We start from the raw sequence: 24209 nt of genomic DNA, 5'->3' as shown, positions 1-24209 counted from the left end.
TAAGTAATCAAATACTAGTAATTACTATTCAAACAAGTGAGAAAAAACTATTTAACAAAAAAGCACCACGAATGACCAGAACCGAATCTCATCATGCGACATATCGAACGTCTTGGTTTGTCAAAACTAGCTCATTGGTGATCATTTTAAGAGTTTTTGGCCACATTAGGATAACCCGAAAGGTCTCCGGATGACCTGCAGATCAGTGCTTAAATCGAGTTATGGAAAGGCGTGACGACACCTTTTGGTGGATTAAATCAGGTTTTTGTCACTTCCAACCCTTGAATTATCATTAAAATGGCCGTAGGTGAAGAAATAATTGATTTTCTATACATTTTTGTGCAGATGCTACTCGAAAATGCTGAAAATCATAGTTACATTTTGAAATTTTCCAAATTAGCGCTTAAGGATTTTTTAACAAAAGTTACCGTTTTGTGGGCTTAGCACCAGTACTGATTTAAAAATAATTGGGTATAAATCTAACAAAAAAATTCGGAAATATTCACATTTTTCTGAAATTAGTGATCAATCCGCCCCCGGTTTACGGTACAAAATTATACGATTTTTTGCGTGGACGCATCAATTCCGCATAAAAATAATCTGGTGTACTTCAAAAAACGAATTGTAGAGCAGTTTGACCGGGTTATCTGGTGGGTCAAAACGATTATGTCTTTTTGGAGATAACAAACTAAGGGTGGGTTAGATCTTTGATACAACAGCATGGTTGACGTAGGACGCCCGTTAACTTAGTAATCATTCATTTGAAATTGCATTTGAAATAATTCTCAATGAATGAATATTTTTAAAAATCTATGAAAAGTCGAAGCAAGTGCAAACACAGAGTTTCTTCCATGCATATTCGGCGGATGCATTCTGAAGTGAAAAAATTTTCACGTCCGTTTAACTCGGTAGCAAAACAAAAACGGGATTAGCGCGAGCGAGCATAATTGACCCATCAAACAATTTTGATTGTTTGATTTCAATAGTTTATTTTCAAAGCAATTTTCGAGTTATTGAAACAAATTTTCGGACACGTATGTCACTCATCACTCATAGACTTCCCTCAACCAGCAAAGAGATATTAGGGTTCAAAATAGTCTCTTGATAAAATCTCACTGCACTTTGTCGGTTTCACCAATATGATACTAATGGGATAAATTATGATGACAACGTTTATAAAACTCCAGAATCCATAGATGGTACCGAACGAATCCACTCGAAGTGTTCGATAACGTTGATAACGTACGATAACGATAACGTACAAATCAGCATGATCCTTTTCTGTGCAAACCAGCGGTCCAACAAAATCTCCGGCACAGTCGATTCCAGTGTGGAAAAACATTTCGTATTGACCGCTATTCAACTCATCGCTATTCATCTCGAATTATTATTCAAACATCGTTTTTCGCTAGTTTAGGTTTTATTCATAGTGGCATAAAAGGAGAAACGGAAATGGTCTGGGGAGCGCATTGCTTTGGCTGGCAGCGAGAATATGCTCCTTCTTGATGTCATGACCAAATTGATTTTCGAGCGAGCTCTGTCTTATATACAGATTTGGTGATTTCAATAGTCTGTTTTCAAAATAATTTTATTAAACAATGTTAAAGCAATAATATTCAAAGCAAAGCCAACCAGGACTTGACCATTTCGAAACTAAAAGATGAAAATGAATTTTGTACTTGTTTCGTTCTCTTCAGCCAGAGTCATTTTCGATTGTGAGTATTCTGTACACTGACACATCGATTATTCAAACTCGTTCTGCTCTGCTGTCGGTTCTTTTGAATTTGAAAGCAAATGCTTTCACTTGAAGATTGGAACTGCTCGATTTAGCTACATTTATTATCATTTGAATGGACTATATGTAATTTTAAGTTTTACATGTGAAAGAACGATCGTTGCCTTCAATTGACAGTATCATTCGATTGCTCCAAGCTGGATTTTCCCGAGCCGTATTTCAAAAAAAGTGGAATCGAAAAAAGCATGAGGGCAGATTAGTCTCACAACCAGCGCCGGCCACTGGTTACGCCTGCTGGCTATTGCACATCCTTTCACGTCGTCATTATATTACTTTCAGTGAATATGGTTCAAACTAGGATTGCATTACCGTGCCAAAATTTCAATAACCGGTTATTCGGTAATGAAAATTTTATTACCGGTAAAACCGGTAAATTACCTGTAAAAAACATACTTTAAAATACACAATTTTCTTGAAGAAACGGCTTTTATTTAGAATAATTAGTTTACAAAAAAAAACATTTTGTAAGCTTCTATTAATTTGAGGACACAGAGAATGTTAATTCTGTCGTCTTCTAATCTAGATCAAGTCTCATTATGTTGGGCGTTCAGTACGAAGAGTACCGAATACCATTGTCATGTATTTGACTTTGATACCCTCTGTACGGAAACTCTCGTCCGAGGTTTTTCATCAATCCGTTTATAGATGGTGAGCTTGGGCTGGACGTTGATACCTTTAATTGTTGCAATCGTCGTTCAAGTTTTTCCTTGATGCTCAACTGCTGGTTTCGCATCGTCCAGTGGATTTCTTTCTTCCTGTTGTCCAGCTACTGAATCAATATCATCATCGTCAAATTTGATCAAGTTAGGAACAATTTAAAATGCCTGCTTGATCAATGCAGTCCGTGACGATTGATAGAAGACGCCAAAATCATAATTAATTGTGTCACGATCACGAGCAGAATGAGTATTCATATACGGCAGGGATGGCCAAACTTTTGGGCATTACGGACGACTAATTGTTCAAATGTTAGGCTGCGGTCTACCAACGTCGACTGATTCAAAAAATCATTAGAAATTGAATGTAGTACAAGACGGTAAAACAAAGTTTTAACTAGTGATGAAATGGATAGTGGTTTGGCCGGATACCGGATAACAGATGTCTGGCCAGCCTCGAGCCTCAGCCCTTTATAAGCTTATACAAGACTAAGAAAAATGACAGGCGAATATGAGGCAAATGAAGCGTTAAATTTTAGAAATAAATAAACACATTTTTAAATAAGAATTATGAACGAATATAAAATTTTTCGTTCAGAATAAATATCCTATTTAGTTTTTCTACAAGGAATCTGGAACATTTTTTTAATATTATTTTATATCATAATATTGAGATTTTTGTAAGTGTATCGAATAATTCTAATACTGGTCGAATAAGAAGTACGAAAATTATTGTTTTAAAAACAGCTATCAATTATTTTTGTTCGGTTAAAAATACTTAGAGTTATCTTCAGAGATGGGGTACACTTACGTCACTACAAATCTAAATTATTATTACTGGCGACCGGCATTTGGAGTAATTTTTGCTTTTATATATTTATTATAGCTTTTATATATTCGAGGTAATTTTTCATGTTGCTGCATCAAAAAAGTATCTGGACAGAGACGAGGCCGCCCAAAGAACTCCGATCTCACTTCGGTGTTCTACTGGAAATTCATTATTTCATCATCATCATTAGTCATCATTATTTACCACTGGTTAATTTTGAGTACTGTTATGAAGTTAATACTGTTACGAGTTGATAATAATTAATATTTAATATAAAATAAAATTATAATATAAAAACACTTCTGACATGTTAGTAATCACACCTTGTTTACTTGTAAAAGGTTTCTTTTGTTTATTGTCTTATGATTTATCTTAAGTTAATAAGAATTTTTGTTATAATATCCGGTCACTATTCGGTACCCGGCCGGGTAGCAAGTGTTGGCCGGGTAGCAAGTGTTGGCCGGATAGCTACCGGATGTCCGTTTCATCTCTAGTTTCAACTCTCCTGTACTCGCGCGCAAAAATCATAAATCGTATATTCGCGCACGGTATCACAGACTGTGCGAGTCTCTGTAACTATGCTATTGTGTTTTTCTAGGCGTGATGGTATTCAATTAAAAGTATAATTGAATCTTCAAACTCCAGAAAATATTTTTTCTTCAACTTCATTCAGTTTCAATTGTTATTGAATTCAGCATTTTAAGAACAGAATTATTGATTCTCGGTATGTGAGATCGTATGCTCGAGTACAGGATAGTTAATTAAACGAAAAAAATAGGTCATTATAATAAAAACTCAATAATAAATTATTCTATAGAATAAAAATAATTATCGGTTGCTAAATCATTTATAAATAATACTTTATTTTGTATAAAAACTCATCAATCGATGTCGTTGATTTTTTTAAGAAAATTGCCCCTCTGAAGATTCAAAACAATTATTTTCCATAAAAATACATCCAACATGATTATTATATTTCTCAATTACCTAGAGGTATAAGAACTATCTGTCAGAAATATGGACCCCTATTATGTAAATTAAATCGAACGATCAACTGCATATTTTGAAACGAAATTTGGGATTTTTCTCCCAAAGCAAAATATCAGAAATGCAACGAGTAAATCAAACAGCTCGATGAATTATACCGACAGCTTTCACCCGACTGCAAAATAGAGCATAATTCTATTCAACCAAAATTACATAATAAGACCCAATATTCAATTTTAGAAATTTCTTATTTCTCGTTCATCAATGTTGTTCTATTCATGATTATATTTCATGAAAGAAATCTGCATAATTAAATCGCATTCACATAGTTTTAAAATAAAAATAACAATACTTTATTAAAACTCGCATTCGCAGTCTTCAAAATCGAGGTTTTTTATCCAAAAATTCAGTTTTTATTGATTTTCGAAACCTTATGCCGGATGTTTCCAGAATTTTAAATTGGTCATTTAACAAATGATATAACTAAATAACTAACAATCTGAGAAAAAATATTTAAACGAAAACTTCAAAGAAGAAATCTATATCTAGTTTTACATCTTAATCCACTGCGTTTGGATAGTGTCACCATCCAAGATCAGACGGGGGGCGTTTGGGCCATCTTTGATATACGGGAACGAATCTGCATATACGAAACGTCTTTCTGCCATCCTTCCAATCGGGGATGCGAGCAGCTGCTTCGAAATTTCCTATAGTTGCTCCGATAGCTATTCTAGCATAAATTGCAATCTGACGTCAGATTCATAAAGGGTGCATTTCTTCCGTAATAGCAGTTCAACAGTGACCAGAACTGGTTCGAGGGCAGCAACCAATATCTTTATCGCTGTCAGTTCTTCATCGCTGAAGCTGAATCTTGTGTTTCATTTTCAGATCGAGTAGCGATTTTTTGAACTGAAGTTCTTAGTTCGTTGGTCGGAAGTCATAGATCTTATTTTGTTCTCGAGTAATATTCCAAAGCGGCATAAATGTAAATATTATTTATGGCGTAAAAAAATTACCGAAATTATCGGTTATTGATTGTAAAATTACCGGTAATTCGGTAATGGAAAATGACCCGAATTACCGGCAACCGGTAACGGTAAAACCGGTTAACAATCCCTAGCTCAAACTCAAACGAAATGTTCATTCGAATATAAGACACTTCCATTCGATGTGAGACATTTTCATTTTCATTTGACGATTTGATAACTTTGATTCAGTGTGAAGAATGAAACAAAAGAACGTAGAACGAAACGAGACTGCATGAAGGTGAAGTGCTTTTCTCTTTATTGAGCGTGAAGAGAGAGTAGCATTATTTTAGTTTGCAGCAAATTGAAAGGCGATAGGCTCATTAGTGAGTGACGATGTGTCAATTGAAATGAAATTGGAAGACCCATGTTCCTACATCGGTAGATATTTTCTTTGGGAACTAACACTATCAAACTCCCTCTAAAAATCTCGCAAAACTTCCCCTTTCCACCACCTATTATTCCCATCCCACGTTCAACCTTGTCATTTCCGTCTTTTGTCTCCCCCCGTTGTCGCTGTTCCAAGTGTCAAGGTCTATGAAGTAGATGCATCCGGAACTGATCCGCAGGTTGTTTTATTTATGCATAAGCAAAACTGAAAATCTCAAAAACATGCATATCATAGAAGATCATGAAAAATTTCGAAGGTAATACCAACCAAACTGCGAGTAGTCATGGCTGACCGTAAACGCACAAACCAGATTTTTGTCGACAAGAATTTCACGTTGGAATATCATGGTTCCATTACCTCTCAAGCAGAATCAATTTGAGAGTGTGAAAATCGAAATGTGTGAATACGAGTGAAGGTATTGGCATGTACAAAAACTGCCCTTGATGACTGCAAACGACTGGACTGCTGTGAATGACCAAGCTATGTCCTATGATCGAACTTTTATAGTTACGGGCTATGCATGGTCCCTCATAGCTCAAAACTATAAAAATAAAACGATTCCATAATGGTTGAGATTTCATGATATTCGTAAATGATCGTAAATGTAAATCGGAATACACTTCCTGAAGGAAGTGATAGAGGATCAATGTTGGTGATTGACGAGAAAATCGACGAAAGCATCCAACTTTTTTCAGCATGTGAAAACAACTTCTTCAATCAATGTGTTCGTCTCGCATCATACGATACCACTCAGTGAGTGAGCGAATCCAAACATGTGGTAGACAAGTTCATTCTGTCTCGTAAGTAGAAGCAACAGCAGCTCTGTCGACCAATGATTCACTCTCCGTCGATCAGATTTGTGCGCGGATGAGACAGAGAAGGATCGCCAAGCGATAATTTTCCCGTGATTGTACTCATTTGAACAATTATCATACCGACAGCAAGCGTTTTAAGGGCCAATGCAGCAAATGTCTGTATATTGTGATGCATACCGTACAAATATTTATAAGCAGGGAACAAAGCGGCGATTTTTATTCGATCAGTTATTTTTGAATGTCCCCTACTTATTCTTTAAATTTATCAGGTGTAATACATATTTTAGATTAATGTGGGTTAATTGTATATGCGATAAAAGATGTTATGATTTGTAAATGCTTGTGGTACAGTAGTTTGCTTCCGAAGAATAGCAGCATAAAGGACATTGGAAAACCGCCAGCAAGTAACTTTTAACGCCCAAAAAAAAACAGGACCACCGGTAACGTAAAGAAGAAAACATCGAATAAAAAAGTCTGGTGAATGAGAATATACACACAGATATGATATAAAAATTGATAGCAAGAATTTTTATGTTATCCGGATGGTCTATATTTACCAGTTTTCGCATGGAGTATAGCGTTTCACCATCGATGGAAAATAAATACGATACAGTAATCTTCCGAATATACATATTTCATTTTTTGCGGAATGTTTCTTCAGGAAAGAAATGAAGTTCTAATGTGAATCCGAAAGAACTTTTCACACCATCAAATAACGTTACGTTCCAGTTTGTATCCATTACTTTTCCCAACAAAACGTTTTTAACCTGTTTTTAACCCTAATATACTCGCGCAAATGGTCTCCCAGACCGACAATCAATAATTTTGATGCAAGAATGCAAGAGGATGAATTAAATCAATTTAAAAACTGAGTTAAGGCGAAGAACACATATTAATAGATTATCACGTATTCTGCAAGGAATATTGAACAGCTTTTCTTCTGTTAAGAACTTAATAACAGAAAAGGTTACAATTATGATTTTTTGGGGTTATATTGAAATAATTTTAATATAAGTTGAGAAAGAGTAAGTACAGGTCGGACTCGATTATCCGGAGTATTTTGGTTTAAATTTTTTATTTGATCGAAAGTTTTGAACAATTTGTTAATATACTTTATAAATATGGTTATTTGAACAAATTTGTACGAAGCTAGATAGAGGAGAGAGCTGGAAAAGGGGTTGGTCTATACAACTAGTTTCGATTATCTGCAGTAAATTTATATACGTTGGCAATTCCAAATTTAAATGAATACATCGATTTAATATTTAAACATACCTAATATGATAATTTAATGATACATGGATGTAGTTAGGATGAGCAGTGTCTGTTTAGTATGTTTTAATTCGGTTATCCACAGTGCATCATATGATCTTTCGAATAATCATGGATGTAGTAAGGAAAAGGAAAAGTTGGGGTAGGAGTGTTGAGATTGTTGCAAAGAATACAAAATAAGTGATTAATCTTTGAATCCGCTTGGATAGTCCTTTGATTTATTGGATTCTCATAAGATGTCTATTTCGTATCTTCATATGTTACGATATTATCGCAGAATAGATTTAATTTAATTTAATTGTTTTCTTGCAAATTATTATTTATTTTGGTTTAAAAATAAATTCATGAGTAACGATGTGCATTAGAGTGCCAATGAGAATGGTCATCTCAAATTTACGAATGGGACTTCCTGAAAAAAAAGATTACCTCGAAAAAATACACTATACAACATTTTAGCTCATTCAGACTTTACTTACTGTTGTCGTAAAGACGCCAAAGTTTGAGTCTTCCGAAAACCATAGAATCACCGTTCATGCGTTCATGCGTTCTTTTACAGCCGACAACTGGATCAATGGAATCATTCGGTACCTCGTCCCAAGCCTCGGCCACACAAAACATAGCATCCCTAATGTTGATTCGCTTAACCATCTCATCGAACTCTCCTTGGCTCCTGGATGCCAAGCTTTTGCTTGTATTTGGACTTGATCATTTGAATAATATTTTGGTTCATGAGCTGTAACAAGGCAATGTTTTTTTCGAATTTCAAAACATTATTCCTCCCCCATGGGGCGCTAGTCAATTTGTGGCTAAGATACTGCATTGTACAAATAAGTCAGTGCAAATCATAGTTATTTCACGTTTACCGAGAGATTTCCTTTTAATTTTCTTATGATTCGATTATCCGGAAAATTCGATCATCCGGAGTGAGAATAAAATCAACATTCCGTTTCATCTCTAGTCGAGAGTGAGCAGTCTGAGAAACTGATCATCCATTGCAGACCATTGGACAAAACGATTTCTTCAAAGATTTGGTGTTTTTGCGAAAGCCATCAAAGTCCAGCGCGGATACAACCAGGTTACAAAACTAGAGGGGCGAGATCTAGCTTAATGAGGATGCATCGTATGCCTTTTCGAAATTTACAACAAATCAGTCTAGCCAGCAAGTAATCAACTACCCATCCCTTCTTTGATGATGCCTACACACGCTATTAATGATTTTTTCACTCGCTACCAATGATAAATCATTGATTTTTGATACAAGTTATCTCAAAAGCTTATTTCAATAAGTGCGATCGTTTGCCCCATAGGCTGCGAACTTGTGCCTCCACTATTGGACAAAAATCCGCTTTTGACAATTTGTATTATAATAAATATTGGACAAGCAAAACTCGAAGCATTTATAGATTGCGTTTCGAAGGTTATATATAGTTACTATTTAGTAAGCAAACTGAACCCTATTGGCTTTCCTTCTAAAAGTTATTAAACGACAACTGTTAGGTGCGCACCTGCGAGCATTAGCACATCGAAAAGTTATATTTTCATCGCATCGCATTTTTGCCTTGCGATTCAATTCTTTTCTGAGCGCGACACCACTCTATCACAAAGCGATTCGATCCAAAGCTCCGAGGCTAAGCACCCAATCGGATCAGGAAACGAAAGTAAAGCGACGGCAGAAACTAACGAACGAATCATAAAATGATACAAGCAAGCATCGATGAACACGCGCACAAATTCCAAACGATGACTCTCACGCTGTGTTCATTCAGTGTTTTCGTTGACACGTCAGTTTTCTGTTTCATGAGTGATTTAAAACATATTATTGTGTGCGTTGAATGAATCAAATAAGAGAATTGAACGAGCGCTCGTTGATGCGATTGGAACCATCCTTGTAGCGGATCATATTTGATGAAAAAATCCTTTTACGAATATGATCAATTCCCAACTAGGACAGAGTTATTGAACTCTTTTGAGTCTAATTTTATGTTTTGAACAGAAAATTTTACGTGGAATGCAGTTGTAAAACATTTAAATTAATGGGACCAAGTAATTTGTAGAGATAAAGAAGAAACTTAAAATTTTGTGATTTTTATGGATTTTCAGAATCTTTCCAAAAATGCATGATTGTTTCTTTTCTAGATTGTTTCTATCAACCAAATTGAAGCTCTCCAACCACTCAACAATTTCTTACTTGACACCATATTGTTATTCTTCTTGTTATCTTCCACTAATCTAAATGTTTCACTACAGAATTTTATGTAAAATTTCCTCAAATGAAAGCAATTGAATGGAAAAACTTGTAAGAAACGAAAACACTATGAATCCAAAAGAGCGGACCAAATGCAAATGCTTCGATCGGTAACGCATCGGAGTAATTTCACTAAATTATTGAGTTTTCTAGCGCCCTATGATATGCAAATGCACCAGAGAGAGAGAGAGAGAGAGAGAGAGAGAGAGAGAGAGAGTGTCGATGTTTTAGGCGAAAGAATTAAACTAGGTGTCATGTCAAATCGAAGTAAAGCGAGCGTCTTCCCTACGTATTTTTAGAACATTAGGTCGGAATACTCTGTACTATTGGTTGTCTTGGATGTTCTACCGAGAACTTCTATAATTGATGAAATTGATGAAACATGTAAAAAGTGAGAAGGAATTGAGCCGAATTCAATCCATTCCATAAAAGATTGTACTCGAAAAAAATGCAACACTTTCTTCTGTGTATAACTTTATATTGCCTGGGAAAAAATGATGAAATTTTGGGTGAAACTAGTTTAGAGTGTAATGTTTACATGGGCAAAAATTTCGTCACAATCTGCCAAGTGGTTATCGAGATGGCTTCCAAGCAAGAAGAGCTTTGACAATAATCTATGGACGCCGGGTAATCAAAGACGACCAGGATTTGAAGAAAGAGTGGATGGACGTTCGTAGGAAAGATGACACAACTGTTACACATGATTTGATGACTAGGTTGGTCAACAAAATGTTTTAAACAGATTCAGAACATCAGAATATAAAATTTTGCTCGCACAATGTGAAGAAAATCGATTTTATCTTGAGAATCCCAAACGCGAAAGAATTGTGGATAAACTCGGGCGAATATGCGGATTACCAAACAGACTTGGTTTCTTCCTATGACCACTTCTTTGCATCATGTATCAGGCTCTTGCAGTACTTTGGTTCGTACGATGATATATGAAAGTGTATCTAAAGGGTGTGTCACATCAAATTGCATCACGAAAAAAAACGCTGTAGAAATTCGCCCAGTAGACCGATCCTTTTGAAAATTTTAGACAGTAAAATAAAAACTATTAAACAACTTTTGGCATTTTCTTTTTGTTCATACTTCGAGCCCAAGCCCGTATGCTCGCACCTTCCTCTTTACCCCGTCCATAAGGTTCTGTACAACGTCAGGTTGTAGTTTTTTTTGAACAGAAATCCATTTTCTTCCAAGTCCGCCTCCGATTTGACAACTTTTGGGTTCTTCCGGAGGGCCTGCTTCATAATCGCCCAATATTTCTCTATTGGGCGAAGCTCCGGCGCGTTGGGCGGGTTCATTTCCTTTGGCACGAAGGTGACCCCGTTGGCTTCGTACCACTCCAACACGTCCTTTGAATAGTGGCACGAAGCGAGATCCGGCCAGAAGATGGTCGGGCCCTCGTGCTGCTTCAATAGTGGTAGTAAGCCCTTCTGTAGGCACTCCTTAAGGTAAACCTCCCCGTTTACCGTGCCGGTCATCACGAAGGGGGCGCTCCGCTTTCCGCAAGAGCAGATCGCTTGCCACAACATGTACTTTTTGGCAAACTTGGATATTTTCTGCTTGCGAATCTCCTCCGGAACGCTGAATTTGTCCTCTGCGGAGAAGAACAACAGGTCCGGCAGCTGACGAAAGTCCGCTTTGACGTAGGTTTCGTCGTCCATTACCAGGCAATGCGGCTTCGTCAGCATTTCGGTGTACAGCTTCCGGGCTCGCGTCTTCCCCACCATGTTTTGCCTTTCGTCGCGGTTAGGAGCCTTCTGAACCTTGTATGTACGCAGGCCCTCCCGCTGCTTGGTCCGCTGGACGCTGGAATGAACTTGACAAATTCAGCTTATTGGCGACATCCCGGACCGAACTTCTCGGATCACGTCTAAACTGCTTAACTACGCGCTTGTGACCTTTTTCACTGACGGAGCATCTGTTTTTGCCGTTCTTCACCTTCCGGTCGATGGTTAGGTTCTCGAAGTATCGTTTTAGTACTCTGCTGACCGTGGATTGGACGATTCCCATCATCTTACCGATGTCCCGATGTGACAACTCCGGATTCTCGAAATGAGTGCGCAGGATTAATTCACGACGCTCTTTTTCGTTCGACATTTTTCCAAATTTACGAAAAATTGACAGTGAAGCATGGCCAACGTGATCTATATACTCTTATCTGATTATAAGCGAAAGCTGAAGATATAATTCCTAAAAATTAAATTTCTACAGCGTTTTTTCCGTGATGCAATTTGATGTGACACACCTTTTATGAATAGTTTGAAGAAAAAGGGGAAGACTCTTACAGCTTTTTGGTATTGAGTATTCTAAAAACATTCAAATCACAAAAAATAGAAGTTGGCGGTATGGTTTGTATCAAAACGCTCGATCCACTACTGTTCTCCATTTCCATCCTACTAAAATGATAATGTGCGCTAAATAACTTCTCCCAGATTGCACGCTGCAAGTAATTGTTTTATCAGGCCTCTCAACAACAAACTGGAACCCACTTAAAACGAATACAGCACAAGCATCTGTGTAACGCAGCCTAACACGACCACTTATCATAACACAGACGCCCAGTAGCAATAACACAACTGTTCGCATAGTATCGAATGGCGACACTGTATATCTTTTGGGAAATCGGCACGAAAGCCACCCAAACTCCCTCATCCACACCGCTATCATGTTTATTTACGTGTACTGCTGGGAACAGCTGGGAATGGACACATGACCGCATTCATTTTCAAGAGAATCATATCAAACACTTACCTGGTGGAGTATCTGTCAGTACGGAGATGTTCGCGGTGTCCACATGGGGTGCGAACGCTTCGTAAATATCTGTTTCTTCTTCAATGCCACTTAGCTGATCGGAACCGATGGCATTCACTGGCATGGTGGATTTTGCTGGTGCGTTCACTCCAAAAGACTACGAATCCCTTAGGTATGTGGGTCCGCAACAAGGATGAAAAATAAACCGCTGCAGCGACAATCACAATGAGTTGTTCGCTATGCTCCAATCATAAAACGCGTTAGGTGCAACTATGGTCTTCTCCAGTGCAATCGGTGATTATGTACAAGCTGCTGATAGCTATCCGAACCGTACTTTCTGCCGCGTTCTTCACTAATTTATGACTTTTACTGGCGATATATCGGGAAACCGGGCACACACATCTACCTAAAAACGCCCGTTTGAATGTTTAACTTTGAGCAACTGTGCTTTGAACACATGCGTCGGACATAAACACTCGGTAGTTTGACTACACACACGGGTACTGAGCTCTGCACACTTTTACACACAGATAACGCGCATCGCTATCGGACAGAAGATTACAAATGGAGACCGCAGGGAGCATAAACTGGCGGGCTTTCGAAGCGAATTCCACGGATAAATGACTAGATTAGAGATAGCTCGGCGCTTATCTGATGCACTACTGTGAGGGAATCTCACTTTTCACTTTGTTCTCCAAATATTCTACCGTGTTGATGTCGGATGCCGCAAATGTATACTTCTCGTTCGATAGAATACTCGTGCCCGTAGCAAATGCCTGGTGCTGCTGTAAATTAGTCTATGGGGACACTAGTACCCCTGGACGAACTCGGAATGCATGCATTTTTCCTGGGTCGATGGACTTATGTAAGGTCCTCGAATAACATGACGCAAACTGTAACGAAAGGAACGAGGAAGACAAAATTAAAACTCACGTATCGTCATACACTCATCGTTTCGTGACAGCAGAATTTAAAATTTATGACATAATCCTGCGACCATTAGTCCGTTTTTTTTTCTTCAGATAAATCATGTGGTGACTGTTTATTTATCGTGTTATCAACCTATAATCCAATTTCATCCCATCGATTTATTTTTTTTTTCCTTGGCGCCGCCTTTGTCGACAACGGACAAAAACGGAGAGCGCCATAGACGACGCTCCTAGATATGAGTCACAGTTTTGCTTGCGAGACCAAGACCGCTATGTTACCACCAGCTCATACTAATTAAGGAAAAGCGCTGGTGGGGAGCACTTCCAACACATTGTATATCATTAGCTTCCCATTGAAGGAATATTATTTCCCACCGGGTGGGGAAAATGGTTATTACTCATCGTACTTGTTACGAGTGTAATTCCTCGACATTCCACAGGCTGAAATATCGATCTTTTACGGGAAAATTTAACCGATGCACTGCCTGGATCCATTTACTCAATCCAATTACAATTCGATTAGGAGCCTCCGAATGGATTGAAAAGCCACCGTCGAATATGCGCCGTGCCATATTTCCATCCCCAGCATACCAACAAAGTAGCCAAACGAGACTGGTGAATAAATAAAATCCACGTGGTGGCAAAGTCCATTTATCAGTTGAAACCTAGCGTGGGCGCTTTGATTGAGAACTAATGTGTCAATTAATAATTTAACATGGGTTTATGACCTTATAAATCCCACCTCCGTGAATGGAAAAAATATGCATGATTCGACACTATTGTTATATTGTTAATATTGTTAACATTTTTTTGTGATAAACACTCTGTATTTTAATTGCAGTTCAAAAGGTGTCGCGATAAAATTGCACCACAAAAAAGTACTCGGCAAACTTGAAACTTTTGTCAAATCGTCATCAGACTTTCAATGTATTAATGAAACGAGAAACGAGCCGTCCTTTTTTTGCTTCGAATGACAATACCAATATTTTAACCTTAACACATTCCATGGAGTTTTGTGCAGCATCAGAATCTACTTTTTTTTTGCATCCGCTCATGTTTTCTTCATTTTTCTAACTGTTTTGACTACTCTAGGATATTACCGATGACTCTGCTTCATAATGATCCAGTACATCACGATCGGCCGCAGCTCCGGTGTTTCTGAGGGATCAAAATGTTTTGGCTCGAAATCGACATCATTCGCCCTATACCACTCTTTTGCTTAATAGCATAAACCCAAACCCGACCAGAAACTAGGACTGTAGGACTTGTGTCTTTAGAAGGTGAATAAGTAGCTCTTGAAGACTCGATTAAAACGATTTCTTTCAAACACACCATTCATGACATTCGTTGTCACCGAAGGTGTGCGCAATATTCCGTACGAGCAATTCGTTTGCCAAATCATGAATTTCTTGACACTCAAACAATTTCTATTTCCTGAGGTTCTCTGGCACATCAAACTTGTCTTTAACGACGAAATCTTGATTCCTCGGAATTGACAAAGCAATTTGGTTATGTAAGACAGCAAGACAGCAGTGAAACGTTGTACACATTTTCAAAGTCCAAAGGAATACTTTTTTTAATATTGTTTTTCTGAAAAAACAATAAATTATCTGTATTTTGATACTAAAGCTTGATTTGTACTTTTAACCAATCCCGAAGTACAACTGTTTTGTGATTCTAAATGAATAAAATTTTAATCGACAGTACGAAGGGAAACATCATGAGAAAGGTTGGCTTCGTCTTCTAGTTGAATTTATTCATTTACCTCACACAAACAGCAACACAATAAAGTAATATAAGCTACGTTTCTGAGTTCTTTATTATGCTTCGAAATAACGTACAATATTGAAAGTAAAATGTACGTTATATCTGAAAACAAAAATTATTTTGAAAATTAAAATTCATTTTTCTCAAACGCGTTTTATTTAATTCTCAAAAAATATATATGAATAGTCCTTATAATTACCAACAAGTCGTCCATACATCGGTAGATGGACCTTTTTACAGGGAAAAGGCTTTTCTATCAAATTTTTCATGTTTTTTTTTTGAAAAAAATACAACTAATCGTAATTTTGTTCAAAGTCAAGATAGCGATATAGTATATTCGACAAAGTTTTAGATCTTATTAAAATATGAACTTTCATAGAAGCCGTCAACCTTCTATCTTTTATAGTTTCTGCAATATAAGGCATTTTTGTATGGGAACTTCTGAAAAAATAATGTTTTACTCGTAACATTCTTGTGTGTAAATTTTCACGTTTGACATGTTCTTGACATGTTTCTAAATAGAAAAAAGTTAGTAGAGCATGTAAATCGCGATAATCTATCTATATACATATATAAATGGATTTATGTCTGTCTGTTTCAGAAAATTTAATTCCCATATGTTCTACAATTACATAGTGACAAGTGCTGTTAGTCCATTTGATGTTTGCGCTAGCGAAATTGATCTTTGTTCGAAACTGGAAATGGATTTTAATGTGATGAAACGCGCTCCTATATCTTCTTCTATCTATACCAAAAAAAGGATCGCCGGATGTGTTGATAAGAGCAGAACTCGAGGAAGGAATTGTCCGATTTAGGGCTCGCTTTATTCTATCATATTTTCTGTATAAAACATTTATTCCATGTAACGGAGGAACATGTTATTTGCAGGTTGTTGAAAAATCTTGAACGAGAATTGTGTCTGAAAACAATCTGATATTATAATGATGAGTTTTGTTAGAAATACTAGGAATTTTATAGTAAAAGGTAAATAAATTCAACGGGGTCGATTAAAAGATCAATCAATGAACAGTTCTGCGATTGGACCCATGAACTCATAGTAAGAAAATGCGAATGCTTGAAGGTATTGATAACAAAAAACATATTTTGGGCGGGACGAAGTTTGCCGGATCAGCTAGTCTATCTATCTATCTATCTATCTTCTATATATATATATATATATATATATATATATATATATATATATATATATATATATATAAATGGAGTGATGTCTGTCTGTCTGTCTGATTCTTATAGACTCGGAAACTACTGAACCGATCGACATGAAAATTGGTATGTAGGGGTTTTTGGGGCCGGGGAAGGTTTTCGTGATATTTTGAGACCCCTCCCCCCTCTCTAAGGGGGGGCTGCCATACAAATGAAACACAAATTTCTGCATTACTCGGAAATTAACCAAGCAAACGAAACCAAAGTTGGCATGTGAAAGTTTTAGGGTGCAATAAATGTTTCTATAATGGTTAGACAGTCCTTCCCCCACTCAAAGGGGGGGGGGGGGGGCTGCCATACAAATGAAACCAAATTTGGCATGTGGAGGTTTTAGGATACAATAAATGTTTCTATGGTGATAAGATACTCCTTCCCCCTCTCTTAGAGGGGGCTGCCATACAAATGAAACACAATTTTTTGCATTACTCGGAATTTAATCAATCAAACGAAACCAAAGTTGGCATGTGAAAGTTTTAGGGTGCAATAAATGTTTCTATGATGGTTAGACAGTCCTTCCCCCACTCAAAGGGGGGGCTGCCATACAAATGAAACACTAATTTCTGCATTACTCGAGAATTAATCAAGCAAATGAAACCAAATTTGGCATGTGGAGGTTTTAGGATGCAATAAATGTTTCTATGGTGTTAAGATACTCCTTCCCCCTCTCTTAGAGGGGGCTGCCGTACAAATGAAACACAATTTTTTGCATTACCCGAGAATTAATCAAGCAAATTAAACCAAATTAGGCATATGGAAAGTTTAGGGTGCAATGAATGTTTCTATGGTGGTTAGATACCCCTCCCCCCTCTCTTAGGGGTGGCTGCCATACAAATAAAACACAAATTTCTGCATTACTCGAGAATTAATCAAGTAAATGGGCGGGACGAAGTTTACCGGGTTAGCTAGTATATATATAAAAATGGATTTCTGTCTGTCTGTCTGTCTGTCTGTCTGATTCTTATGGACTCGGAAACTACTGAATCGATCGACCTTAAAATTGGTATGTAGGGGTTTTTGGGACCGGGGAAAGTTTCCATGATAGTTTGAGACCCCTCCCCCCTCTCTAAGGGGGGGGGGGTCTGTCATACAAATGAAACACAAATTTCTACATTACTCGAGAATTAATCAAGCAAATGAAACGAAATTTGGCAAGTGGAGATTTTAGAGTGAAATAAATATTCCTATGATCGTTAGATATCCCTCTCTCTTAGGGTGGGCTGTCATACAAATGAACAAATTTCAGCATAACTCAAAAACTAATCAAGCAAATGGAGCTAAATTTGCATTTGAAGGTTTTAGGAGGCACGAAACGTTTCTATGGTGAATAGACACTCCTCCCCCCTCTCTAAGAAGAGAACAGGGGAGGGGTCTGTGTTTATTCTATCGTATTTTCTGTATCAAACATTTAGTCCATGTAACGGAGAAATATGTTCTTTGCAAGTGTTTGAAAAATCTTGAATGAGAATTGTGTCTAAAAATAATCTGATATCATAATGATGAGTTTTGGTAGAAGTAGGAGAAATTTTATAGTAAAAGGTAAATTCAACGGGGTCGATTAGAAGATTTATCAATGAACAGTCCTGTGATTGGACTGGACTGGACTTAACTTGCGCTTAGTAAGAAAACGTGAATGTTTGAAGGTATTGATAACAAAAAATTTTTTGGCGGGACGAAGTTTGCTGGGTTAGCTAGTATATACATAAAAATGTTATGAATTTAACATTAACTGTAATTTTTCTAAGAAAACATGAAAAAGTTCGAAAAACCTATTGCCTGTAGAAATGTCCATCTTCTGATGTATGGGTGACTTGTTTGAAATTGTATGGGCTGTTCATACCTATTTTTTCAGATTTAAAAAGAAAACATGTTTTCGAGAAAAATGAATTTTAACTTCTAAATATTTTTTTTTGAATGAAATTTTTTTCTAATTTTTTTTTGATATTGTTTAAAGGAAACATAAAAAGTTTCCCACATTTCACACACATGTGTTCTTAAAATTCTGAAAAATAGTTTTTCCGCTATTTCCGACAACATTTTTTAATGTTTTCTTTGAAACATTACTATTAATGTTTAACTCGTAACATTTTTATGTATAGATTATCGCGATTTACATATTCTGAAAGCTTTTTTCTATTTAGGAACATGTCAAAATGTAAAATTTTGTCGAAATAGTATATTGCTATCTGCACTTTGAACAAAATTATGATTAGTTGTTATTTTTTCTAAGAATACAGTAGAACCCCAATTATCCGCGAAATAGTCGGGCTAGGCCATCGCGTATAACGAAAATCGCGGATAATGCAATACAAGACTAAAAATGATATACAAACACGAAAAATATATATTTTAGCATGATGTTTCATCAATACAGAAATTATTGAACTATCAATCTGTAAGGTCGTGTACATCACTGATCAGACAATGTGAAAGCCATGACCAAAACAAAAAAGCAAGACTCTGACTCTCACTAACATATTTCGGGAAGATTTATAGATTTACTAGATTTACTTTCGCGGATAATCCGCACCGCGGAACAATCGCTCGCGGATAATCGAGGTTCTACTGTACATGAAAAAGTTCTTGTTAGAAAAACTTTTTTCCTGTGAAAGTGTCCATCTTCCAATGTATGAACGAATTGTTGGAAATTGTAAGGGCTAAATTATATCTTCATATATTTTTTGAGAATTTAAAATAAATTTTTTTTTTGAGAAAAAGAGGTTTAAATTTTAAAATAATTTACTTTTTAATTTTTTTGGCATTTTTTGAAGAAAATTCAAACAATTTTCTACATTTCATCCCTTGACCTTACTTTTGTAGGTATCATAGTTTTTGAGTTACCAACGATGGGGGTGAAAATGGATCAAAAATGGAGAAAGTTAATACTAGTTTTATCTTGACAAATATTGCGAATATTTTTGAAAGCTGTGAGCCGTTTAATTGGAGACATATTTCCATAACTTTCAATGCATAATACTTAACTGTAGTAAAAATAGTTATTATTTAATAATTCATCAAAGTTTGATTTGTAGATAGTCATCAAATAACACCTCAGCAAAAAAAACTCCAGCATTATACAGAACTACCAAAAATTGGTCGGTGTTATGTCAGAGGGGACCAAGTCGCAAAACTGAACATTTAGAGTTATTGATTGCATTAGGTTAAGCAATTCATAAGCTCGATACCACATTAACCAGATTTGAAAAATCACGCATGCAGCAGAAGTAACGTATCGAAATTGTTCCGAATGCTCAATGAAAACTCCTTACAGCATCAAATTTCAAATGCGTTTTCTCGAAATCATAAGAATGTCACATAGTCCGGTCTGACTTAACACTGACCAATTGTAAATATAATTATTCTTTGAAGTCTTGTCAGATGAGTCATTACTGATTTTGAACATAATTTTTTTTTTCCATTCGAATTTCAATATTTTCGGAATAATCTCTTATTTACACTGAGTGGGGGTGAGAATGGGTCGAACACAAAATTGAATTCCATGCCAAACCTCATCAAACCTCATATTATTCCTCATCGTAGAATACTAGACCCGTATTTTTTATTTTTTTCACCAGAGTGGCCATTTCCATTTTATGGTGGTCCGAAAAATCAACTTTCCCCCTTTTTCCCAAAAATAACCCTTTTCAATAATTAATAACTTTTGAACTACTGGACCGATTTAGACGATCGATATATCAAATTAAAGCAAATGAGCTAGTTTTGTTTGAAAAACATTACACTTGAAAAAAAAAAGATTTTGTTTTCGTAATTATTGATTTCAATTGTTTTTTATGGTTTACTTGATTTCGGAACTAATTTATTATTTATTATATTTTTTATTATTTTTTATATTTTTATATTTTTTCTTGAATGTTGGTTTTTTTTACATAACATATCCGAATATCAGAAAGGTGTTTTTTTTTCGTTTTCGTTTTCAAAAAGTCATTTTTGAAAAAAAAAAAAAGATTTTTCGGACCATCGGTTAATTTTGAAAAATCATGACTCAATAACACAAAATAACGCATCTCTGAATTTTGGATATACTTTCTGAAAAAAATCTTAGCTTTCAAGAAAAAAATATGAAAATATATAGCGCCCTTATTCCGGAGACAATGTAAAATATAAAAAAAAATACAATCAATAATTACAAGACCAAAATCCAAAATTTCTGCAAGTTTGATCTTTCTCGAAAAGAGACTAACTAATTGGCTTTAATTTGATATATAGATCATCTGAACCGGTGCAGTAGTTCAAAGGTCATAAGTTTTTAAAAAAAGTAATTTTTGGAAAGAATGAGAAAAAAATTATCTTTCAGACCACCCTAAAATGGAAATGGTCACCTATTTAATTTGATATGTAGATCATCCGAATCGGTACAGTAGTTCAAAAGAGATGAATTTAAAAAAAAAACATTTTAGAAAAAAAGGGAAACAATTGATTTTACGAGCAACCCTAAAATGGAAATAATTACCCTTATGATAAAAAATACAGGTCTAATGTTTTGCGTTAAAGAACAAAACTATCACTTTTCACGAAATCTGAGAACCACTACAGGTAAACTTCGATATAACGTACATTTCTCTTCCAAAATTGTACGTTGTATCGAATTGTATCGAAGCAAAATAAAGAACTCAGGAACATAGCTTATATTACTTTTTTGTGTTGTTGTTTAAATGAGGTAAATGAATAATGATGAAAAAGTTCAACTAAAAATGAAGCCAACCTTTCTCATGATGTTCTCCTTCATACTGTTGATTCATTTAGAAGCCGGAATTATAAAACCAGTTGTATCTCGAGATTGGTTCAAAGTACAGACCAGCAAGAGGTCTTCGTTGAACCTGTGAGATTGACATGAAACTCTCAGTACCTATTTTGGAAAATATTTTTTACACATTGAACATGTGTACGTTATATTGAGGTAAAATGTACGTTATATCGAGGGTACGTTATATCGAAGTTACCCTGTATATCGGTTTGACATGGAATGTCTGTTTATAAACATTTCTATCGCACTTCTAGGTGGACTGACGCTATTTTCGTAACTCAAATAATCATTCAAGACACTTACATGTTGTTAAATTATCTTAAAAAAATTATTGAGAAATTGATTTCTAAACACACTTTTTAATAGAAAGTAATATTTACTACTTTGATCCATTGTCATCCCCTCTAAGAGGTGAGATTGGGTCAACTTTCATTTAATCGTAGTTCAGTGAAAAATCAATATTATTCAACAATTCCTTGAACACATAGGAGTGTTCATCACTAGAGAACATTTCTACGTGATCAGAATTGCGTTTTACTCTAATTTACGATAGTTATTCAACAAAATAATTCGAAAACTACCTTTTTTGAGCCATTTTTACCCCCATCGACGGTACTTTCTTTTTTAAAAAAATTAAGAAAAAATGTTGGTAATCTAATTCTTTTTTTGAAGATTCCAAGTGTGGAAAGTTGCTTAAATGACCCATGTCATAACACCCACAACGCCTAAGATGAGTTGACATAAAATTCGTTCATTATAAAAAAATATTAAGACTCGTATTTTTTGGTTTCGCACCATCTTTAATTGGGGTTGTCTGATAAATTGTTAATTTTTGTAGATATTGGATATTGGAGTTTTACCCTTACTCCTCTGCTTGATGAGTTCTCGAGTTATGCAGAAATTTGTATATCATCCCATAGGGGGAGTAGTGTAATACCATCATAGAATCATTTCTCGTACACAAATACGTCACATCCCAAATTTGGCATTTACTTGATTAGTTCTCGAGTTATACAGAAGTTTGTGTTTCATTTGTATAGCAGCCCCCTTTGCCTTCCTTTTGCTTGATTAGTTCTTGAGTTATGCAGAATTTTTTGTTTTATTTGTTTATGTACTTGATTAGTTCATCAGTTCAAAAATACAGGTTTTTTTTCATTTGTAGGGATCAGTATTTGCAAGCAAAGATGAATAATTTAATGAGTGTACTAGCTGACCCGGCAAACTTCGTATCGCTCAAAACTTATTTTTGGTTATCACATCCACGTTTTCTTACTAAGCGCACGTTCATGGGTCCACTTGCAGAACTGTTCATTGATAAAACCTTAAAAACAATTATTGCTCCCTAAAACCCTAATGCCAAATTTCGTTTCATTTGCTTGATTAATTCTCGAGTAATGTAAAAATTTGTGTTTTATTTGTATGGCAGGGTGGAGTATCTAACCAGCATAGAATAATTTATTGCACTCTAAAACCTACACATGTCAAATTTAGTTTCATTTGCTTGATTAATTCTCGAGTAATTTGTGTTTCATTTGTATGGTAGGGGGGATATAAGGGGGGAGGGGTCTCGAACTATCACCTTCCCCGACCCCAAAAGCCCCTACATACCAAATTTTCATAAGATTCAGACAGACAGAAATCTATTTATATATATATAGAAGATAGATAGATAGATAGATAGATAGATAATATGTTATTGCCAGAAAATTGGTCAATTTTTTAAAAATAAATTTTCAAATTTCTCAACATACTTTATTATTAACATTTACTAGCTGACCCGGCAAACTTTGTCCCGCCCAAAATTTGTTTTTTGTTATCAATACCTTCAAACATTCACGTTTTCTTACTAAGCGCAAGTTCACGAGTCCAATCACAGAACTGTTCATTGATTTGGATTTTTATCTTCTAATCGACCCCGTTGAATTTGCCTTTTACTATAAAATTCCTAAACCTTCTACCAAAACTCATCATTATAACATAAGATTATTTGCAGACACAATTCTCGTTCAAGATTTTTCAACCACTTGCAAATAACATGTTTCTCCGTTACGTGCGATAAATGTTTGATACAGAAAACATGATAGAATAAAGACACTTATCCCCCTTCTCTGAGGGGAGAAGTGTCTATTCACCATAGAAACGTTTCGTGCCCCCTCAAATCTTCACATGCCATATTTGGCTCCATTTGCTTGATTAGTTATGCAGTTATGATTGATTATGAGTTATGCAGAAATTTGTTTTTCATTTGCATGACAGCCCACCCTAAGAGAGGGGGGAACCACCTTAGAAATGTTTCTTCTCCATAAAACCTCCACATGCCAAATTTAGTTCCGTTTGCTTGATTAGTTCTTGAATTATGCGGAAATGTATGCTTCATTTGTATGGCAGCCCCCCTTTCCCGTCAGAGAGACAGAAGGAGTGTCTATTCACCACAGAAACGTTTTGTGTTCCCTAAAACCTTCGCATGCCAAATTTGGCATTTTCTTTATTAGTTTTCGAGTTATGCAGAAATTTATATTTCATTTGTATGGCAGACAAAATTCGTCAGCTGCCGGGCCTGTTGTTCTTCTCCGCAGAGGACAAATTCAGCGTTCCGGAGGAGATTCGCAAGCAGAAACTATCCAAGTTTGCCAAAAAGTACATGGTGTGGCAAGCCATCTGCTCTTGCGGAAAGCGGAGCGCACCCTTCGTGATGACAGGCACGGTAAACGGGCAGGTTTACCTTAAGGAGTGCCTACAGAAGCGCTTACTA

General features: G+C 36.0%; 1 protein-coding gene across 4 annotated transcripts in view; it reads right to left on the bottom strand.

Moving 5' to 3' along the window:
• LOC129780588 (GTPase-activating protein skywalker) overlaps nt 1–24209 on the bottom strand; it is a 162278-nt gene that overhangs the window by 109343 nt on the left and 28726 nt on the right. For all 4 annotated transcript variants that reach the window (XM_055789011.1, XM_055789009.1, XM_055789012.1 and 1 more), the window contains one exon: nt 12773–13665. In XM_055789011.1, the coding sequence (XP_055644986.1) occupies nt 12773–12896 (124 nt within the window). In that variant the 5' untranslated portion in view covers nt 12897–13665. The remainder of the gene's footprint in view (nt 1–12772; nt 13666–24209) is intronic.

The sequence above is a fragment of the Toxorhynchites rutilus genome, chromosome 3 (genome assembly GCF_029784135.1).
Source record: "Toxorhynchites rutilus septentrionalis strain SRP chromosome 3, ASM2978413v1, whole genome shotgun sequence".
Taxonomy (NCBI): domain Eukaryota; kingdom Metazoa; phylum Arthropoda; class Insecta; order Diptera; family Culicidae; genus Toxorhynchites; species Toxorhynchites rutilus.
This window is presented reverse-complemented; position numbering and strand designations above follow the sequence as displayed.